The sequence below is a fragment of the Centrocercus urophasianus genome, unplaced genomic scaffold (assembly GCF_019232065.1).
Source record: "Centrocercus urophasianus isolate 14NV4802_14NV808 unplaced genomic scaffold, USGS_Curo_1.0 seq_22, whole genome shotgun sequence".
Lineage (NCBI taxonomy): Eukaryota > Metazoa > Chordata > Aves > Galliformes > Phasianidae > Centrocercus > Centrocercus urophasianus.
The window spans coordinates 16610794-16627304 of NW_024884778.1; the positions used below are offsets into that span (position 1 = coordinate 16610794).

At 49.3% G+C, this 16511-nt stretch overlaps 1 protein-coding gene across 2 annotated transcripts; it reads right to left on the reverse strand.

The window, feature by feature from the left end:
• Positions 1–1140: 1140 nt before the first annotated feature.
• On the reverse strand, positions 1141–16247 carry RBM5 (RNA binding motif protein 5). 2 transcript variants are annotated; one of them, XM_042823467.1, is made up of 25 exons: positions 16137–16247; positions 15895–16058; positions 15599–15612; positions 15361–15516; positions 13391–13460; positions 12843–12916; positions 10460–10543; positions 9463–9523; positions 9271–9336; positions 8674–8834; positions 7710–7807; positions 7184–7271; positions 6943–7020; positions 6780–6852; positions 6175–6260; positions 5752–5830; positions 5405–5496; positions 4777–4941; positions 4167–4313; positions 4021–4092; positions 3351–3530; positions 3070–3144; positions 2391–2488; positions 2183–2312; positions 1141–1759 (listed from the first exon to the last, which is right to left on the reverse strand). In XM_042823467.1, exons 1-25 carry the CDS (start codon positions 16151–16153, stop codon positions 1634–1636), a joined length of 2454 nt encoding a protein of 817 aa, XP_042679401.1. In that variant the 5' UTR covers positions 16154–16247; the 3' UTR covers positions 1141–1633. The 2 variants fall into 2 exon arrangements, with proteins under 2 accessions (XP_042679401.1, XP_042679400.1); XM_042823466.1 differs by having other exon boundaries at positions 15599–16058.
• Between the last annotated feature and the right edge of the window lie 264 nt (positions 16248–16511).

Genomic DNA, 16511 nt, shown 5'->3' on the forward strand with positions numbered 1-16511 from the left:
CTTGCCCCTGGGTTAGGAACTCACCTGGTCCTCGCTGCAGCATCACCAGCCAGCACTTCCTGGGCTCTGGGTTGGTGGCTGACAGGGTCTGGCTGCAGGCAGAGCAAAGCCCTGTGCCTCATTTTTCCCAGGTGGCCTTGTGCCACTGAGCATCGATGCTAAGCAGCATCCCGGGGGGTCCCGCAGAGCAGGGGCTGCCCAAAGCCATGCAGCTCCTCACTTGAGATGCCCTTAACTTGAAAAGGGAATTTAGGCACTAAAAAGCACTGCAATCCAAGCAGAATCCCACGACGATTCAAGGCAACTTCCGCAGCCTCAGCCCAGCCCTGCCTGTAAGGCGCAGGGCTGGGGATCGATCGGCTGCGAAGCAGCAGAGCAGCGGCTCCTGCAGCTGGTGACAGCGGGCGCTCACGCCTCGTGGCTCCCGACGAGCAGCGCCGTCCCCCGGCGGTGGCAGCCGGGCCACGCCTGCCCCCTGGCGGCACAGCCCGGCCCCCAGGGCGGGGGACTGAAGGGACACACGCTGCAGCGCCTAACCGTGGCTTTCGTACCTCTGCGTAGGACAGCGGTGCCACAAACGCCCCGAGTCAGACTGGGAAGCGCCCGAAGCAGAGCTCCCGTCCCACCGTTAGCCTGCAAGAGGTGACGGAGAGAAGAACTGCTCCTCCATCACCCTGTGCACAGCCTCCTGCTCAGCGCAGCCCCCGGGAGCACGGTGAGGAGCACAGGACCAGGAGCACGGGTAGAGAAGGCTGAAGGTGACAAACAAGCTCTGGCAGAGGAAAGCCGCAGGCTCGCTGTGACCCAGCCTCCAGCAGCTCCTCGACACTCCCCCTGCAGGCCCCAGCCAAGGCTGCGCAGAGAGCAGAAGCCCTGCACCAACAAAGAGGGTTCACCCTCCAGGGCTCTGCAAAGGAGCTGAAGGCAGCCCTGGAGCGAGCCGCAGGAACGCTGCTGCTGTTCACTCCTGCAGCAAGGAGAGCTGGGGCTCTTCTATCTCGGGAGAGGCACAGAGTGACACCTGCCTGCTGCCACGCTGAAACTGACATCCTCAGGGCAAGATGCAAGCAGAGCACTGCACCGAGAGGATGCAGGACAAAGCCTCACCAAGGAAGAAGCAGAATCACAGGAAGGACAAGCAGCATTGACAACTTATTCTTCATTCAACCCAACGAGAAAACAGTAAGAGAAACACTTTTGGATGTATTTCATTTGGAAATGAGCCAAACTGGCAACTAGAATCCGAGTCTTCAAAAAGTCTATACAAAGATGTTATCATACAAAATGTACAGGAAAGTTCTCAAAAAAAAAAAAAAAGAGACAAACGATACAACAAAAGGAGAGCAGAGACGGTGTGAAACCACAGCTGACACGTCCCAGCCCTGCTCTGGAGGGCAGGAGCAGCATCCAGACGAGACGCTCCGAACACAGAATACATTACACTATATACAGGACCGTACAAACATCAGCATCCCCTTTGGTCTAGCGAGGAGCTCTCCAGCATGAAGTTGGGGCAGCCTGCACAATCTGCTCGTGGAAGTGTGACATGCCGAGAGGGGAGAAAGTCCAAGGGAATGAAATGGTCAGCTCTAACCCATAACCAGCATACAGCCACGTCACCAAGGTACAGACTTTACTCCATCTCTGTGAAGCGAGCAAACATGGCTTTCCGCACTGCATCTTTGTAGGAATCTGCAGTAGAAACACCATAGGAGCTGCCCTTGGCTCCCAAACCAGCACCTCGCATTCGCACTTGGGCCTGGAATGGAAGAGACAAGGCATCAGCTTTGGGGTGCAGCACAGCGCAGAGAATGCTTGTCATGCTGGCTTCACGCGCTCACCCAGGGCATTTTACAAACACCGACACCAGGAGATCAGACTGGACACAAACCCACAACTGCTGGCTTAAATCCACCCATCCTGCCCCAAGCGGGTGGGCAGGAGTAGTTCCCAGCAGAGTAAGGCTCAGAGAGAGGTGCAGGCACAGAAGCATCAGCCTGTAGCACCCTGCAGAGGATGCTGCCCAAGAGGGAGACACTGCCCCTTCACCCTACACAGCGGGCAGCTTCACCACAGGATGAGACAAAGAGGCAGCAGACAGCACGGTGCCTCCCACAGGACCTCAGCAGCACTTCTGAATCAAAAAGCACCAGACTTAGAGGAAGCACCCATCTGTACTTACCTCAATAGGTGCAGTGATGCCCTGGCATTTTCTTCCCAAGCCTGAACCTTCCCTCCAGCCCATGGCCTGCAGCATCTTGTTGCCTATATTACTGTTGTCGAGGCCATCTTTGGTGGGCTGCTCGTAATTGCTGCAGGAAGAAAAGGTCAGTGAATCACACTGCTTGTCGGAAGCTGAGCTCATCACCCAGGAGCTTCCAGGTACATACACTGTGCCAGCATCGTACACCTTCTTGCGCTTTGGCTCCGGGGGCTCTGGGATGCCGTACTTCTCTCGCCTCTCAGCTGCTCTGTCTCTGTATTTCATCTGTAACCAGATTGAGTGTTGGTTTGAAGACAAGTTTATTTACTATTTTTATGTAAGTACATACATAAAAACATTTAGCTTTACTGTCAGTGTAAATATTTAGTACTGGTATAAAAACGCACGGCTTCTCCTGGGAGCTGTGTAAGCAAGCTGAATGCCTGCCATTACAGAGAGCTGCCCACTGCAGGCTGCCAGCATGTGGCTTGGCCAGTGCCAACAGAAAGAACTGGAACAACTCCCCAGAGCTGATCAGAACCTGTACAGTGTGGTACAACAGTCCAACACCAGTCAGGACCTGCACAGTCAGCTGCCTGACAACTGCTGGAAGGTCATCGGACCCGGTTCTAGAGGCCTTGTATTGCCCCTCTGCTGTGAGGCAGTTAGAACCTCCCCTGATAAGCAGCAGCTGTGGGGCAGGAGACATTTCTCCCTGTTTAACAGGACAGCCTTGGCCCAAGAATGGCTAGGCTTACACGGCTTATCTCATTAGCATCAAGTCAGGATAAGGAGAGCTCAGCATTATCTGTGCAAGCCCTTTTCCATTAGCCACTCATCCATTATCTGCTCATCTGAACACTGACCTCTCTCTCACGCAGTTCCAAGGCTTCAAGTTCCTGTTCTGAAAGCTTTGATCTCCTATAGATATCCATGTTTTGCTGCAACAAGAGATTCGCGTTAACACGAAATGCAGAGCACATCAAGCAGGATGGACAACAGCTCTTTGTAAGCAGCTGACTTCTGGGAAAGAAGCAATCCACACGCAACTGCTTTTTGCAGTAGGAAGAAAAGCATTCCCAAGAGCACTCTGCTTTACACACTATGTTACGGGTATCAATCATCCTGGTAACACAAGCACACACACCTTGTGCAAGTCCGACAGCTGCTGGTGCCGAATCAGCGCGTCTTTGTTTGGGAATTGCCTTCTACACAGCAGGCAGGCCATCTTCTTCCAGTCAGTCAGCTTCTCCTCCTCATTCTCCATTCTTTCTAGCAAGTCCTCGTCGTTATCGCTGTCACCGCTGTAGGCAGCCACGAGGCCACGCTGGAAGGAAGGGCAGCATTAAGGGATGGGTGCAGCAAGACAACACAAAGGCTGGTGCACATGCTTTGCTGTGCAAAAGACACAGCCTTCTCAATGCTGAAGGGTGAAACAGCTTAAGAGAACCACGTGCTGCAGCACAGCTGCTAGACTTAATTCAAGCTAGACAAACAATAGCTTAAATAGAGGTTTTGAGGTTTCCAAAAGTTCAAGTGAGACTTTGAGGCTTGAGGTCATGACAACCTTTCTCTGCACCTCTCAGCTTCCGAACCTACTGCGCTCAGACAGGATCACTGTAACCACCACAGCATTCCACAGAGGGTGCTGTGGAAATCCAGGCTGGAAGGCAGGCGTCTGCCAGTCCTCCTCTTGAGAGCGCTGGACACGTGACAGTCAGCTTTAGCAATACAGGAACCCCGCCTCTTTCACCCACAAAGCAACCCATCAGGCCTCTTTCACACATAATGCAACCCATCAGGCATCTCCCGCTCACCTTCAGGGGATTTTCATCTTCCCCATTTTTCATCACCTCCGGTAGGATCTGCTGCCTCTCAGACAGAGCGCCCTGAAAGACGAGAGCACCGTGAGCACCAAGCTCTGCCACACCACGCTGCACAGCACGCTTCTCACCAGCCTCACCTTCTTCTCAAAAAGGGCAAAGCCTGCATCTGCAGCTGCCGACTCCTTCCGCTCCTCCTCCCTCGTGCTCAGCGGCTGGAAACTGTTCTTGAAATTCTCTTTCTGCTTGTTCAAGCTCTTGGCCCAGCGCTCCATGTCCTTAGCGATCTGAAACAGACGCAGAGTGGTTTGCTCAGACCTCTGCCTCCATAGACACCAGACTCCCATGACACCCATTCAACTGTTCCATTTGTACAGACACTCCAGATCAAGGCAACTTCACTATCTTCTATACTGCAGCTGCTTCCCCGTAGATAGTGTTAAAAAATAGAGAGAAAGTGCAGTCTGCCTGTTTCGGTGTATGAACCCTTCTTATCAATCCACTCCTCTAACTGGCAGCTCAGTTGTACTCCCACTGCTCCTGGCATCATTTCGTATGCATCTCTCCTATGCAGTAGTTATTTCTGCACTGAAGTCTCTGCCAACCCCGCCTCTTCTCAGCCCTGCACAATGTCTGCAACGTGCAGGTACACATTCCATCAGCCAACCAGGACTGTCACCAGAAGGGCAAACTATAATCTTACCCCACAGAAGACACCAGCACAGTTATGATCCCACTTCAGCTTTTTACCTGTTGAGCTGTTTTGCTCTTAGGCTTCTCTTTCTTCTCCTTCACTTCTTTTGTGGTGGTTGCGGTCGCCGTTTGTTGGTATGTGATACCCTCTGCTGCAGGCATGTAGGTCTCTTTTTCACCATCCCAGTACAGATACTGCTGAGTTAAGGCATTGTAGTAATACTGACAAAGAGAAGAAAACCATCAGACAGTTACACACACACACCACATAAGCTAAGCATCAAAAGAAAGAACCAAAAGAAGCGGCCTGATTCAGTCTGATGCGTCGCATGGAAAGGAGCTCCTCAGAGCAACCCAGACCTCACAAAGGAGGCAAAAGACACAGAGTGGCTGAAGCCTGTGTCCCCAAACACATGTTCTGACCAACAGCACTATGGAAATCTCTATGCCTCTCCCAACAGAGCACAGCATGCTCTTTGCTGGCTGCTCCGCAATGAAGCAGCTCACCGGCAGCATCTGTAACAGTGTGTGTATGTGTAACCCTATGCAGGGCAAACTGGAGGAAAAATTAAGGGCTATAACCAGAGAGAAGTATAACAGCCCCTCAGTTTCACTCATAAGGCAATAGACACAGAACTGAACTAGCATTAACAGATAAAGGTGGGTGCTAAGAACCTATACTTACCTGAGAGTTAGGATCGTAGTAGAGCCCTGTTACAGGATCATAGTAATATCCTGAAGATTCATCATACTGGTAGGTGGATGTATCAGGGACAGCTGAAAAAAAAAAGTCCAAGTATAGGACAAGGTCATTCCAGACAAATTCACACTGGTTCCTGTGTATAATTCAACTATAATTCTGAAATGATTAAGAGCAGACGTGCCTACAAAGCACTTGTACCATCTGACCAGAAGGCACAGCTGGGGACAGCTGCACCACCCACTTCTAGAGGTGGGACACTCAGCTAAAGCAAAGCTTCTCGCTTGCTAGAGGAACAGACACCCGTCCCAGCACGGCCCCTCTCTGCTTACCATACTTGGTTCCAGGGACAACACCAGTTGGGGCAGCTGTTTGTGCCTGAGTGCTGGTGGTGGCTGGTGCTGCTTGTGTCTAGAAGAAAACAGAAGAAATCTTGATGAGAAAGATCTGTCACCGAGGTGCAAAAAAACAAGGACAGGGAGCCAAAGCATATGCAGCCCACACTAAGCATGCAAGAGCTAGCTCCTCTTTGCCAGCACACTTAGTACTCAACTTTAACAAAGAACAGAACTATCAGAGAAAAGAAATAGAAGGTGACTCTTCTATAAACACAAGTGCTGCATTTAACTTCACCCGTGACATCTCACAGCTCTGCTGTACCACACTCACTTTAAAGAGTGTGCAGAGGCCACAGTTAAGGCACAAGTTCCACCAAATGAAGCCCTGGCAGTGAAAGCAAGGAGTGCCACAATTACCGGGGAGTCAGGCGAGTTCGTCTGTTGGTTGTAGAGCTGGGGACTCTGGGACACAACGGCAGCCGTGGTGGTGGTGACTGGGGCTCCTGCCAACACAGAGCAGCAATGGATAAGCCGAATGATTTGTACAACAGCACTTCATCCTAGGGCTAAAATTACTCTGTTTACAGTTTCGGATCCTAATTCCAGCTCCAGCAGCCAAACAAGGCAATAAACATTCAAAAGGAGACAAAAACAGTGGGTATTTTCTTTCCAGACAAGGAATAGTTTCCTTTTCAGGAGGAAATATTTTGCTCTCAAAGCCAGTGATTCCTGGCCTCTGACAGCTGCCAGCACTGAGGATTTCTCTAGAGCTGCTCACGCAGTTCTCATGAATTCAAGGCTTTATGTCAATATTCTGAGACAGCAGCTGCACTCATCTCACAGACCACAGGTCCCACGTGAACAAACTCACAATGCTTCTCCAGGAACACACATCCATTCACATATAATGGCAGCAAAATCCGTCCCCCTTTACTGAGGAAATGAACTTCAAAGCTAAAGCAAAACATCCCTATTGCCTCTCATCACCGACAACAGCATCTCCCACACGTTGGAAACACCACCTGATATGGTAGCTGCATCTGAGTCCAACACACCTCCTTGGTTTTGGTAGTACTGCTGATAATCCTGGGAGTACTGCAAGGAAAATGAATGAAAACACAGAATGAGCAGCAGATACCCACACTGTAACAGCTTGCAGGCTACAGAAGAGCCAGCAGCACCAACCTGAGTGTACTGCGTGTAGCCATCCTGTCCTGACTGGAGGTAGCTGTAGTCAAGGGTGCTGCCTTCTCCGGTTTGAGGCTGAAATTGAAGCAGGTTATTATTATTTCTTTTTAAATCAGAGATGGGTAAGAATTGCTGCATTTAACAACTTCAGTGCTGATTAGGCTCCAGCCTAATGATCAAAACCAGATCTCTAGATTTACACGGATAACAGGACTGTGAACGAGTTTCCAAACCCTACCTGAGTGGACGACCACTGTGCTGCAGCAATGGCTGTACTTGCCACAGAGAAGGCACTGACCCTGTTCCCATCTGGCAGAAGCAAGTCCCTGAAACCACAGAAATCACACACCTGAGTAAGCACTGCTTTTTGTGAAGTGATCGCTATACAAGGAGGTAGAGTCTGCCAGCATGCACGGATTTCTTGGCAGGTCTTAAACACTGTCATGAATGAGCCAAAGAACTGCTTGGCAGGTAGAGGAGCTGGGCTCAGTGTTGGGCAGTCAATAACCAGCCTGTAGGCCTCCAATGAAACAACTGTGCTGTGTATGAAAGAAGTTACAAGGGCAGCTACGGAGGACCGGCGATGCAGACGATAAGAAACAACTGCTGTCACTCTGCTCACACACAATAAGGAGCCACGTAACAAAAGACACTTAAAGGAAGCAAAACTGGAGTGATGGTAATCTTAAAAGCTCCAGTGACGACCGCGAATCTTTATATGGAGGAAGGGATAAGAGGGGAAACGAACTGCTACTGCAACTCACTTTCTGGCACTCTTTGCAAAGTCAACACCAATTGTTTTGCCATCAATTTTTAATGGTGGCTGAAGACTTTGTAAAATCTGCAGCAGTTGAGAAGCATCCTACAACAAGAAACACTCATTATTATGAAAAGCAGGTTACTGAAGAGGACGCAGAAGCTCTCAGAGCTCCAACTTTTCACACGCACCAGCTGAAAACATATGAAGCTATGGCAGCACCTCTGTGTCCCCTCATGCCATACATGCTGAGTACAACAGGATCACAGCCTGCTGACAGTGTGCTTCCCAGAAAAGCAGGGTCACTTGATTAAACACAGTCTTTAGTTTTGCCCCACATTACTCCAGAAGGCAGCCCTGCAGAGGCTGACATCAGCCACCCATTTTCATCCAACACTGAACTGTTGAACTCTGCTTAAAGCAAGTCCAAACAGACCACACTGACTGTCAATTTGAACATCTCCAACAACAGAGGTGCCAGCACCCCTCTGGGAGCCTTCTTCCAGTATTCAACTCCTCACAAAAGGGAAGACATTCTCCTTGTACCTTACTGCCATTTCCCACGTTTCAGTATGCCTGCTGCCCTCACCAAGCACCCTTTGAGACTGTCTCTGCCATCCTCACAGCCTTGCTCTGGATGATGCTCAGAGCAGCAAGATTCCCTCTCCTTCACCTTCTCAAGATGAAAGGAGCCCAATTCTATGCATTTCCTCACACTGCACACTCCAGCCTTTTCTTGTGATCCAAATGACCCCAGACCATTATTTGTGACCCACGCATGAAGCGAGCTTTCAACTCGGCACTGCACTCTGCCATGAACGCTTTTCCCCTGTGTTCACAGCATCCCCCCACTTCCCTTCCAAGCTGCAGCTAACGATGAAAGGCTCTGACACATTTAGTATTTGTTCAATGATCTATGAACCCCTAGGGAAGCGGGGCAGACCTCAGCACAAAACCAATAAGGCCCTCACCATGGCAGAAGACAGCTGCACAAATGCAAAGCCTCTATTTTGCTGAGTCTGCTTGTCTTTGATAAGACGAATATTATTGACTGCCAGAGAGGCATACGGAGACAAGGCAGTCATGATGGATTCCACTACTGTGTGAGGAGCAATGTTTCGGAGAATGATGGCTGAGGAAAAAAGAAAGTATGACATTAGCTACACACAGAAGAACTTGAAGTACTCTGAAAAGCCTTAAAAAAAAAAAAAACCAACACAAAAAAACACCACCAAACCCAAAACAGCAGTAGTTTTGGACAAGAGCATGTTTCTGTTTCAAGAGTACAGTATTTGGGGAGTTGGCAGGAAGCACTTGCTCTGTTGGGAAGATGAGAGGGCTGTCAATACTGTTCTAATGAAAGGAAAGCACTTCCTGAGCAGAAGCCCTTGCCAACATTCACACGTACCAGTCTACAAATTGGGAACAACCTAACCATGCTAAGTGCTGTGCCCTGAGAGAGCTCAACGTGGGTTCCAAAGGGCACTCTGAGGTACCAGGACTTTTCTGCACAGATTCACAAGTCACTTTATACAGTAAACTCATAATTCTGCTCTACTTTTACTTACTATCACAGTAATAATCCACAGACTGGACGGCTTCTGCTGTTCCAGGTGGTACCTCCTGTTCTGAATCTTCATAGGAAGGAAAAACTTGAATCACAATGTTGTTCTGTCACTCAAAGCCAGAACATCACAGTGTAGGCTACAACCTACACTCATCCAAATTCAAAGACACCCAAAGAGATGAAAGGAACTTACCAAATTTGTCCGCTCCACAGCGGAAGCATTTCAGTCTCCTTCTGAAGTTGTAAAGACAGCACTGAGTGGAAAAAAAAAATAGTAGATCTAGTAAGGATTTAGTTGATTCACACCAATGGTGGCATTTGCTGTACTTTGCTGAAAACAAGACAATCAAGATAAGTACAACAAAGCTGAACCAACCACAATGACCAAGAACAGCAAAACTCGTCCTCACCTGCACTGCAGCTGCTTTTCAGAACATCCCAGTCACCCCTACTCTAGTCAGTAAACTATCCTGAATTACACAATTAACTTGTCCTTCAGCAAGCTTTGAAAACAAGTTATCTTTAAGTGATTAAAGCAGAACACAGCAGCCTGGTTTTGATCTTGCTACATCATCTCCACTTAAAGAGGGTCAAACAAGCGTACAGCAGTTGCACACAACATCAGTTATCACCTGAAGGATACAGAATTCATCTAATGATGTCGTGTTCTGGTATAGCTCACTAATTGACTTCCGTATAAGCAAAACTGGCAGCGCCCTTCCCGTCTGTTTTACAATATGTGCACAACTACTGCATCCATCAGCAAAAGCTGCAGCTCAACCTAAGGCTGAAAGTATTATTGATTTTCTAAAGAGATGACAGAATCACAGAGAAATTCCCTCAGGGCAATGGCTGTTCTATCAGCTCTGCTGTGAACAGCAACTCCTGGGAGACAAGCTCTGGGTCAGGCATACATTAGTGGCAGCAACACACAGCTCCACTAACGAATTCTGCCTCAGCTGGCAAGTACACCACTGAGTCCCAGCCCTTATTTTCTAGCTGCTGATGATCTCCATGGACAATTCCATCACTCCAGGCGTTTCTGCCACTGCATTTCCAGAACCTTTGCACTCGCATTTCTCCATCGTTGTAACGACCACTAGGCCCAAACTATGCACTTCTTTGTCCTGGCCATGTAGCTGGTGAAAAGAACTGAAATGATGAGAAACAGATAAAAAGACACACTGTACCTTGTTGCAAAGCCAGTCCTCAAATTTAGGCCGCGGGTTGCTGTAGTGCATCGCAATCTGCTTCCCCTGAATCACCAGCTTTTTCTGCAAAAGAAGTGGTTTCAATTATCCCTGTATCAAGGCACACGTGTTCATTTTCCCATGGCAGAGCACCCTTCGGAGGAATCAGTGCTCCTGAATTAAATGGACAACATATGGGGAGGATGTGGAGGACAACCACCGCCACCTACACCCTGCCCATCCAATCCTGCAGAGAGGAGGACGAGGGCAGTAAGAGAATGGGATGTGGAGCAAAGATAAACGGAATCAGGGAGTGTTGAAAAAGTTGCCAAACACTAAACGCTGCCATGGAACCAGGAAGTGTCTCGAAGGAGACAAAGTCCTAACTTGCTGCGTTCAGGATTAACACATTTTTAGGAGTCTCCTTGCCCCGTTTCTATTCACTTCTGGTATAGTATTGAGCGACTTTTTAAACATGTCCTTAGGTGACTGCTTCACTTCTTCCCCTACTCCAAATTCCCCAGACCTTTAAACCACCACATTTGGATTACTTTTCCAAGCACTTTCTTCAGAAGCGTCCCTTTGTAAATACAGGGACCCTGTTTAGACTTCTTGGAGGCTGGATTACAAGTGCCATCGAGTGCTTTCCTTTGACTAAAGCATCGGTTCAATTGGAAGCCTGCGCAAGAGCTTTGTGTTCTTCATTCAGGCAAAGAGCTCTCCACAATGGCTAACTAGAGCGAAGCTTCTCCTGGGGTAGGAAAAGTTCATGATGCTTTCAGCACGTCCGCTCGCTCTGACTCTACAGGAATTAGGAATTTAGATCTCTTTTAGAAGCCCCAACTCTCAGCCTCGTGCTTTGCCAAGTGCGGGCACGCAGAGTGCCCTTACAATATACAAAGTATTTCAAACAGGCACAAGTCAGTCTGAGGAAACGTGCACTACAGGCCAACCCCGAGACATTTTAATACAAGAACCAGTTTTATGACAGGTTGGCTTATTGCAGAGGTACCACAGGAGCACCAGGACCCGTGGCTTCTCTGTAACAGGGTCTGACAGATACATCTAGCATGTAGCATGAATAAGGCTCTCACATTCTGTGCAACTAAATAGGGCAAAGCCATTTCTCCTACCGGCAGGAGGGAGGGTTGGAGGGCCCAGCGCTCACTGGATATGCACACATAGAAACAAAGCTGCTGGCACAGTTGCAATACATCATTCTTTCATCTAACAGTCAGCGACCGGGCTGCTGGGGAGACTCTATGTTTTCCCTACTACTAGGGTGGCTGGGTTACCGGAGTGAATTTGAGTATTTGTTGCAATAAATTATGCAGCGATACAGCTTTGTATATATTAAAACTATCTCTAAAATTGCACTCAGCATTCATCTCCTAACACGAGTCCTTCCGCTGCACCTGCCCACCCTACAGAGCAGGGCACCGTGGAACAGGACCCAAACTGTGCCATGGGAAACGACTCCCAGCACGAGCCACGTGGAGCTCTATTCCAGCACAAAGCACACAGCTACCTCCATCTGCTGGAGCTGCTTGCAGGGCTGCTGCAGTGCCTGGACACATAAACTGACGCAGCAGAACATGTTCCTCATGCTGCCCACAGATCCTCACAGCATATATTTAACTGTAAAAAGAACAAGCGGCTCAACACACTTTGCTGGCTCCAAGAGAGCATTTAAGATCTGTTGTTAAAACAGACGGTGGAGATTCAGAAATTAGCAAATCCAGAGCGTGCTTACAGTGCGAGAAGAAAGCAGCACTGGGAAAGAAACTAGAGCACTTTCTGCATTTTGGCTCCTTGTCAAGTCATAGTCCAGAACAGCCAAAATACACAGCACAACTTTGAAGAGCCCTCAGTTCCCATCAGATTTATTTGGAATGAACACATTTCTGTGTCCAGAGGAGCCAGGTGTCTTCCCTCGACTCAGGGAACGCATCTTTTTAATGACCCGGCACATCTTTTTCTGAATTTTACTCAGGATTAATACCAAGGTAATGAAAATCTCACAGTATCTGATGCCTTCTATGGCAACAGAACTAGCAGGTGGAAGTAAAATAAGAGTCTCTTATGGACTATATGCTATTCTTTCCAGAGCCAAATAAATTGGCACCATGTAATCAGACAACAGCACATTTTATGAGGGAGGGCTCAAAACAGCCCATTTTCTTTTCCTAATGTTACCTGCTTTTTTCTATCACTCTGAAAACTTTTAATATATACAAAGCTTTTATTCATTTAAATCACTGTTATGGAACAAACCACTCCTTCCACCTTTATTTTTTTCTTTTTTTTTTTTTTTTTTTTTTTTTTTAAACTGTACAGACTTTTTCCATTTTCAGGAATATCTAGACTTGGTGAGTGAAGCAACCTGATTGGCTTCCATCCAGCTGGTAGCATCTTGAAAGTGATAAAACTCCACGAAGGCGAAACCACGGCTTACACCTAGAGACAGCATTCAGATATAGACGGGATACTTGTGTTAGTCAGTTCCTTTAAAACAGGTGAATCTCTCTCCAACTGCTTCATTACTTCACGACAAAGCAGCTTTACAAATGCGACGTCAACTGCTGGGATCTGCTCGTTATTTTGCCATGGCAAGGAACCAAGCTCCCTTAACTGGCTACATTTCACTCCATTTGAATCCACGTTTACAGGTAACCATGCAACAGACTACATACTATTAAATGGGTTTATACTAGTATTACTTACCAACACCTGTTAACTAAAACCCCTGGAGACAGACTTCTTTTTAACAGGACGAGCTATCTACAAGTCTTCCAAAAAGCCACATTCCTTAGCCATGGCAAACTTTTTTTTTTATTGATTGCACGTGCTTGCAGTTTGGGGATAATTCTGGATACTCTTTTGGGCTGGGGAAGAGGAAGGCCATACCAAAAACTGGATAAGAGCTCTCACCTGTTTTTCTCTTCATCAGCCTCACGTCTGCAGGCTGAGGACCTTCAAAGGACTCAATAAGCTCCCGGATCTGCGTGAGATTTTATCAGACAGTTAAGTTTTCAAATATTAGCACACATCTCAGCCAGACAAAGCAGCAATCCAGCCTACTGTATGCACAGCGGGTGCACAGAGCAGAAGAGTCTGAATATTATCTCAGAAAAAGAAGCAAGCCCTTGGGGTGAACAGGAGCCTGACACGCACCACAGAACCCACACAGCCCTCCGTTGTCCTCACAGCCCACAGAATCATCCAGAATCTGAATCACTATGGCCTTGAATTCCAAGGCCATCTGTACAGAATTTGGCAAACTCCGTGCTTGCTCCAATGTCTTAACAAAGAATGCTGCTAGCATCCCCAGCCCTGCATGCCTGGAAACATCCAACTCCTAGCAGAGAACAGTAACACTACTGGGAGGCTCAGTGATGCACATTCCCTTAAGCCCCTAGCCATAGCTGCAATCCTTTAACAGAGCTTCCCTTTTGCTTTTTCAGAAAATACATGAGATTTGTTAAGAATACTGTCAAAGATCATGCTACAGGGACGTCAGCTCTTCAGACACAACCAAGCTGCTTAAGTTGGGTGTGACAAACTAGATAAATTATTGCCAAGGAGTATAAAGGAAAAACAAACATGTAAAACTATCACCTAAGAACAAAAGGAGCTTGGCAGCTCCTACAGGGAACTCATGCTACAATACATACAACAGCAGGCGGGACTCAAAGGTTATTTAAAGCTGCCTGCTCATCTTCTGGCTGGAACTGACCCACCACCACCTTCAGTGCAAATACCTTCTCGTGAGAGAAGAGGAAAAAGCTGTTAAAATATGTACAGTTAATACCAGAAGCACAAAGGGAAAGCTGACTTCAGCAGAAAGCAATCATTCCAAAAATCATAACCTAAACTCTGCTGATGAGTTCGTAACTAAAATTACATTCAGCTTTCCCACAGATTACACTGCAGTTATTTGCAGAACCATAAAGCTGCACGGGTACAAAATCAGACACAAAAATTGCTAAATATGTTTCAGGTAACTTCTGACTGAATTCCATTGTTTGGATGCTTTGCTCAGCGCTTAAAAAATGATCACACGTGGCGATTGAAAAGCATTGCCAGTATTCAGAAAGTACTCAATTAAAAGAAAAAAAAAAAAAAGCAGAGATCTACCACAGAAGTGGTGCAAAAAGATGCTCTGTGTTAGCAACTGGCACACAAAGATCTCAGGATCGGAAGGGGAGCGTGCCTGAAAACAAACTGATACACCTTGGCTTTTACAGCTGTTTCTTATCCCACCTCACACAGCAGCCGCAGGCTTGTGGTCTTGGTCACTGAAAGAGCCCAGTGAGAGGGCAAACAGATCCCTCCCAGGGGGGTGCGAGGTCTTTCCAGCACAGTCAGATGATGGCGCACCACGCTCACTCCTTCCCTCAGCTCCGGAGCAGCCATTTTATGGCTGCCACAGCTGCACCCACACAGCCGCGTTCCGCACGGCTGCTCTCAGCTGAGGAGCTCAGCATCTGGGCTGCACCACCAACCCTCACTTCGGGCTTCCACAAAAGCCCCGAAAGTTATTAAATCACTTTTGTGCTCCTTATCTCCCTCCCTTAACAATCCTTAGAGTAACAACAAATAAATAGGACGTACGTCTATATCCTCTTCCACGTGCTAAGTGGGAAGAGGAAAAAAACTACACGGAGTTTTAAATCCCACAAAAATCTTAGGGGAAGCACACCATTCACATACAGCTCTATTGAAAACGAACGGCTTAACATTGAGATGACCTCTGTTACTCAACAGCGGCAGCCGGAACCCTTTTAGGATTCAAAATGGAAGCGCTCCCAACACGTCTAGAAGGGGGGGGCCACCGTGATGCAGCGCTCAACAAAATGGCAGCAGCTCTGCGCAGAGCAAAGCCCCTCCTGCCTACTCACATCGTTCTCGGTAACCGTGATGGGCAGGCCACGCAACATGATGGTCTTGCTTTCCTTCTCGTCGTTGATGTCGTTTCTGTAGTCGTGCTCTCCGTAGTCGCCATCGGAGTGGTACCCGTCCTCGGATTTATCGCTGTTCCTGCGCTCTCGCTCCCTCTGGAAGCCAACACACGTCAGCGCCCCGCTGCCACCCCCAGCCCGAGCTCCAGCCGCACCCCGCGGGCCCCGCAGCGCTCACCTCGGGGCTGTCGTAGTCGCGGCTGTCGTAGTCTCTGTCATAGTCCCGGCTGTCGTAGTCCCTGCTATCGCGGCTGTCGTAGTCCCTGCTGTCGCGGCTGTCGTAGTCCCGGCAATCGTAGTCGCGGCTGTCCCGGCTGTCGTAATCTCGGCAGTCGCGGCTGTCGTAGTCCCTGCAGTCGCGGCCGTCGCGACTATCGTAGTCTCTGCAGTCCCGGCTATCGCGGCTGTCGTAGTCGCGGCTGTCGTAGTCGCGGCAGTCTCGGCTATCGCGGCTGTCGTAGTCTCGGCTATCGTAGTCGCGGCTGTCGTAGTCGCGATAGTCGTCGTAGCGGTCCCCGCGGCGCTCCTCGCTGGACCGCTTGTAGTCGTCCCTGCGGCGGCTCCGCGACTCCCGCTCGTCGCGGTCCTCCCTCTCCACGATGGAGCCGTAACGGCCGCTGCGCTCCGTCCTGCTCACGCTGCGGGAACGGCGGGCCGAGCTCAGAGCGCGCTCCCTCCGCACCCCCCGGGCCCCCGCTTCCCCCACCGCCACTTACCGCTTATCCGAGCCCATGGCGCTGCCCACGATCCGCAAGTCTCCGGCACGGCTCTGACCGCCACTGCGCGGCGCCGAACACGCGCCCGCAGCCCCCGCTCCCTCGCCACAAAATGGCGCCGAGCTGACTGTCCGTCTTCTACCCAGCAGGCACCGCGCGCGCCGCCTGGAAGCTTCCAGCTGCTGCGCATGCGCAGCGGTGGCCGCCCGCCGTGGGGCACGCTGGGAGTTGTAGTTCGGCCCAGCGTGGGCCGCTCCGGTTCTGCGCGGTTATTGAAGTAGAAACAAAACCCCCCTGTAGCTTGTGGCAGCACCCGCTCCGCGGGCGGGTCTGTGCCGCCGCCGTGGCACTGTGCTCTTTCCTGCGTGCTAAACT

Coding starts and splice junctions, on each gene's coding strand:
- RBM5 (XM_042823466.1), bottom strand. Junction 2,313..2,390: donor GTGTACGATGCTGGCACAGT/GTATGTACCTGG, acceptor TTCTTCCTGCAG/CAATTACGAGCAGCCCACCA. Junction 1,760..2,182: donor GCATCACTGCACCTATTGAG/GTAAGTACAGAT, acceptor CTTCCATTCCAG/GCCCAAGTGCGAATGCGAGG.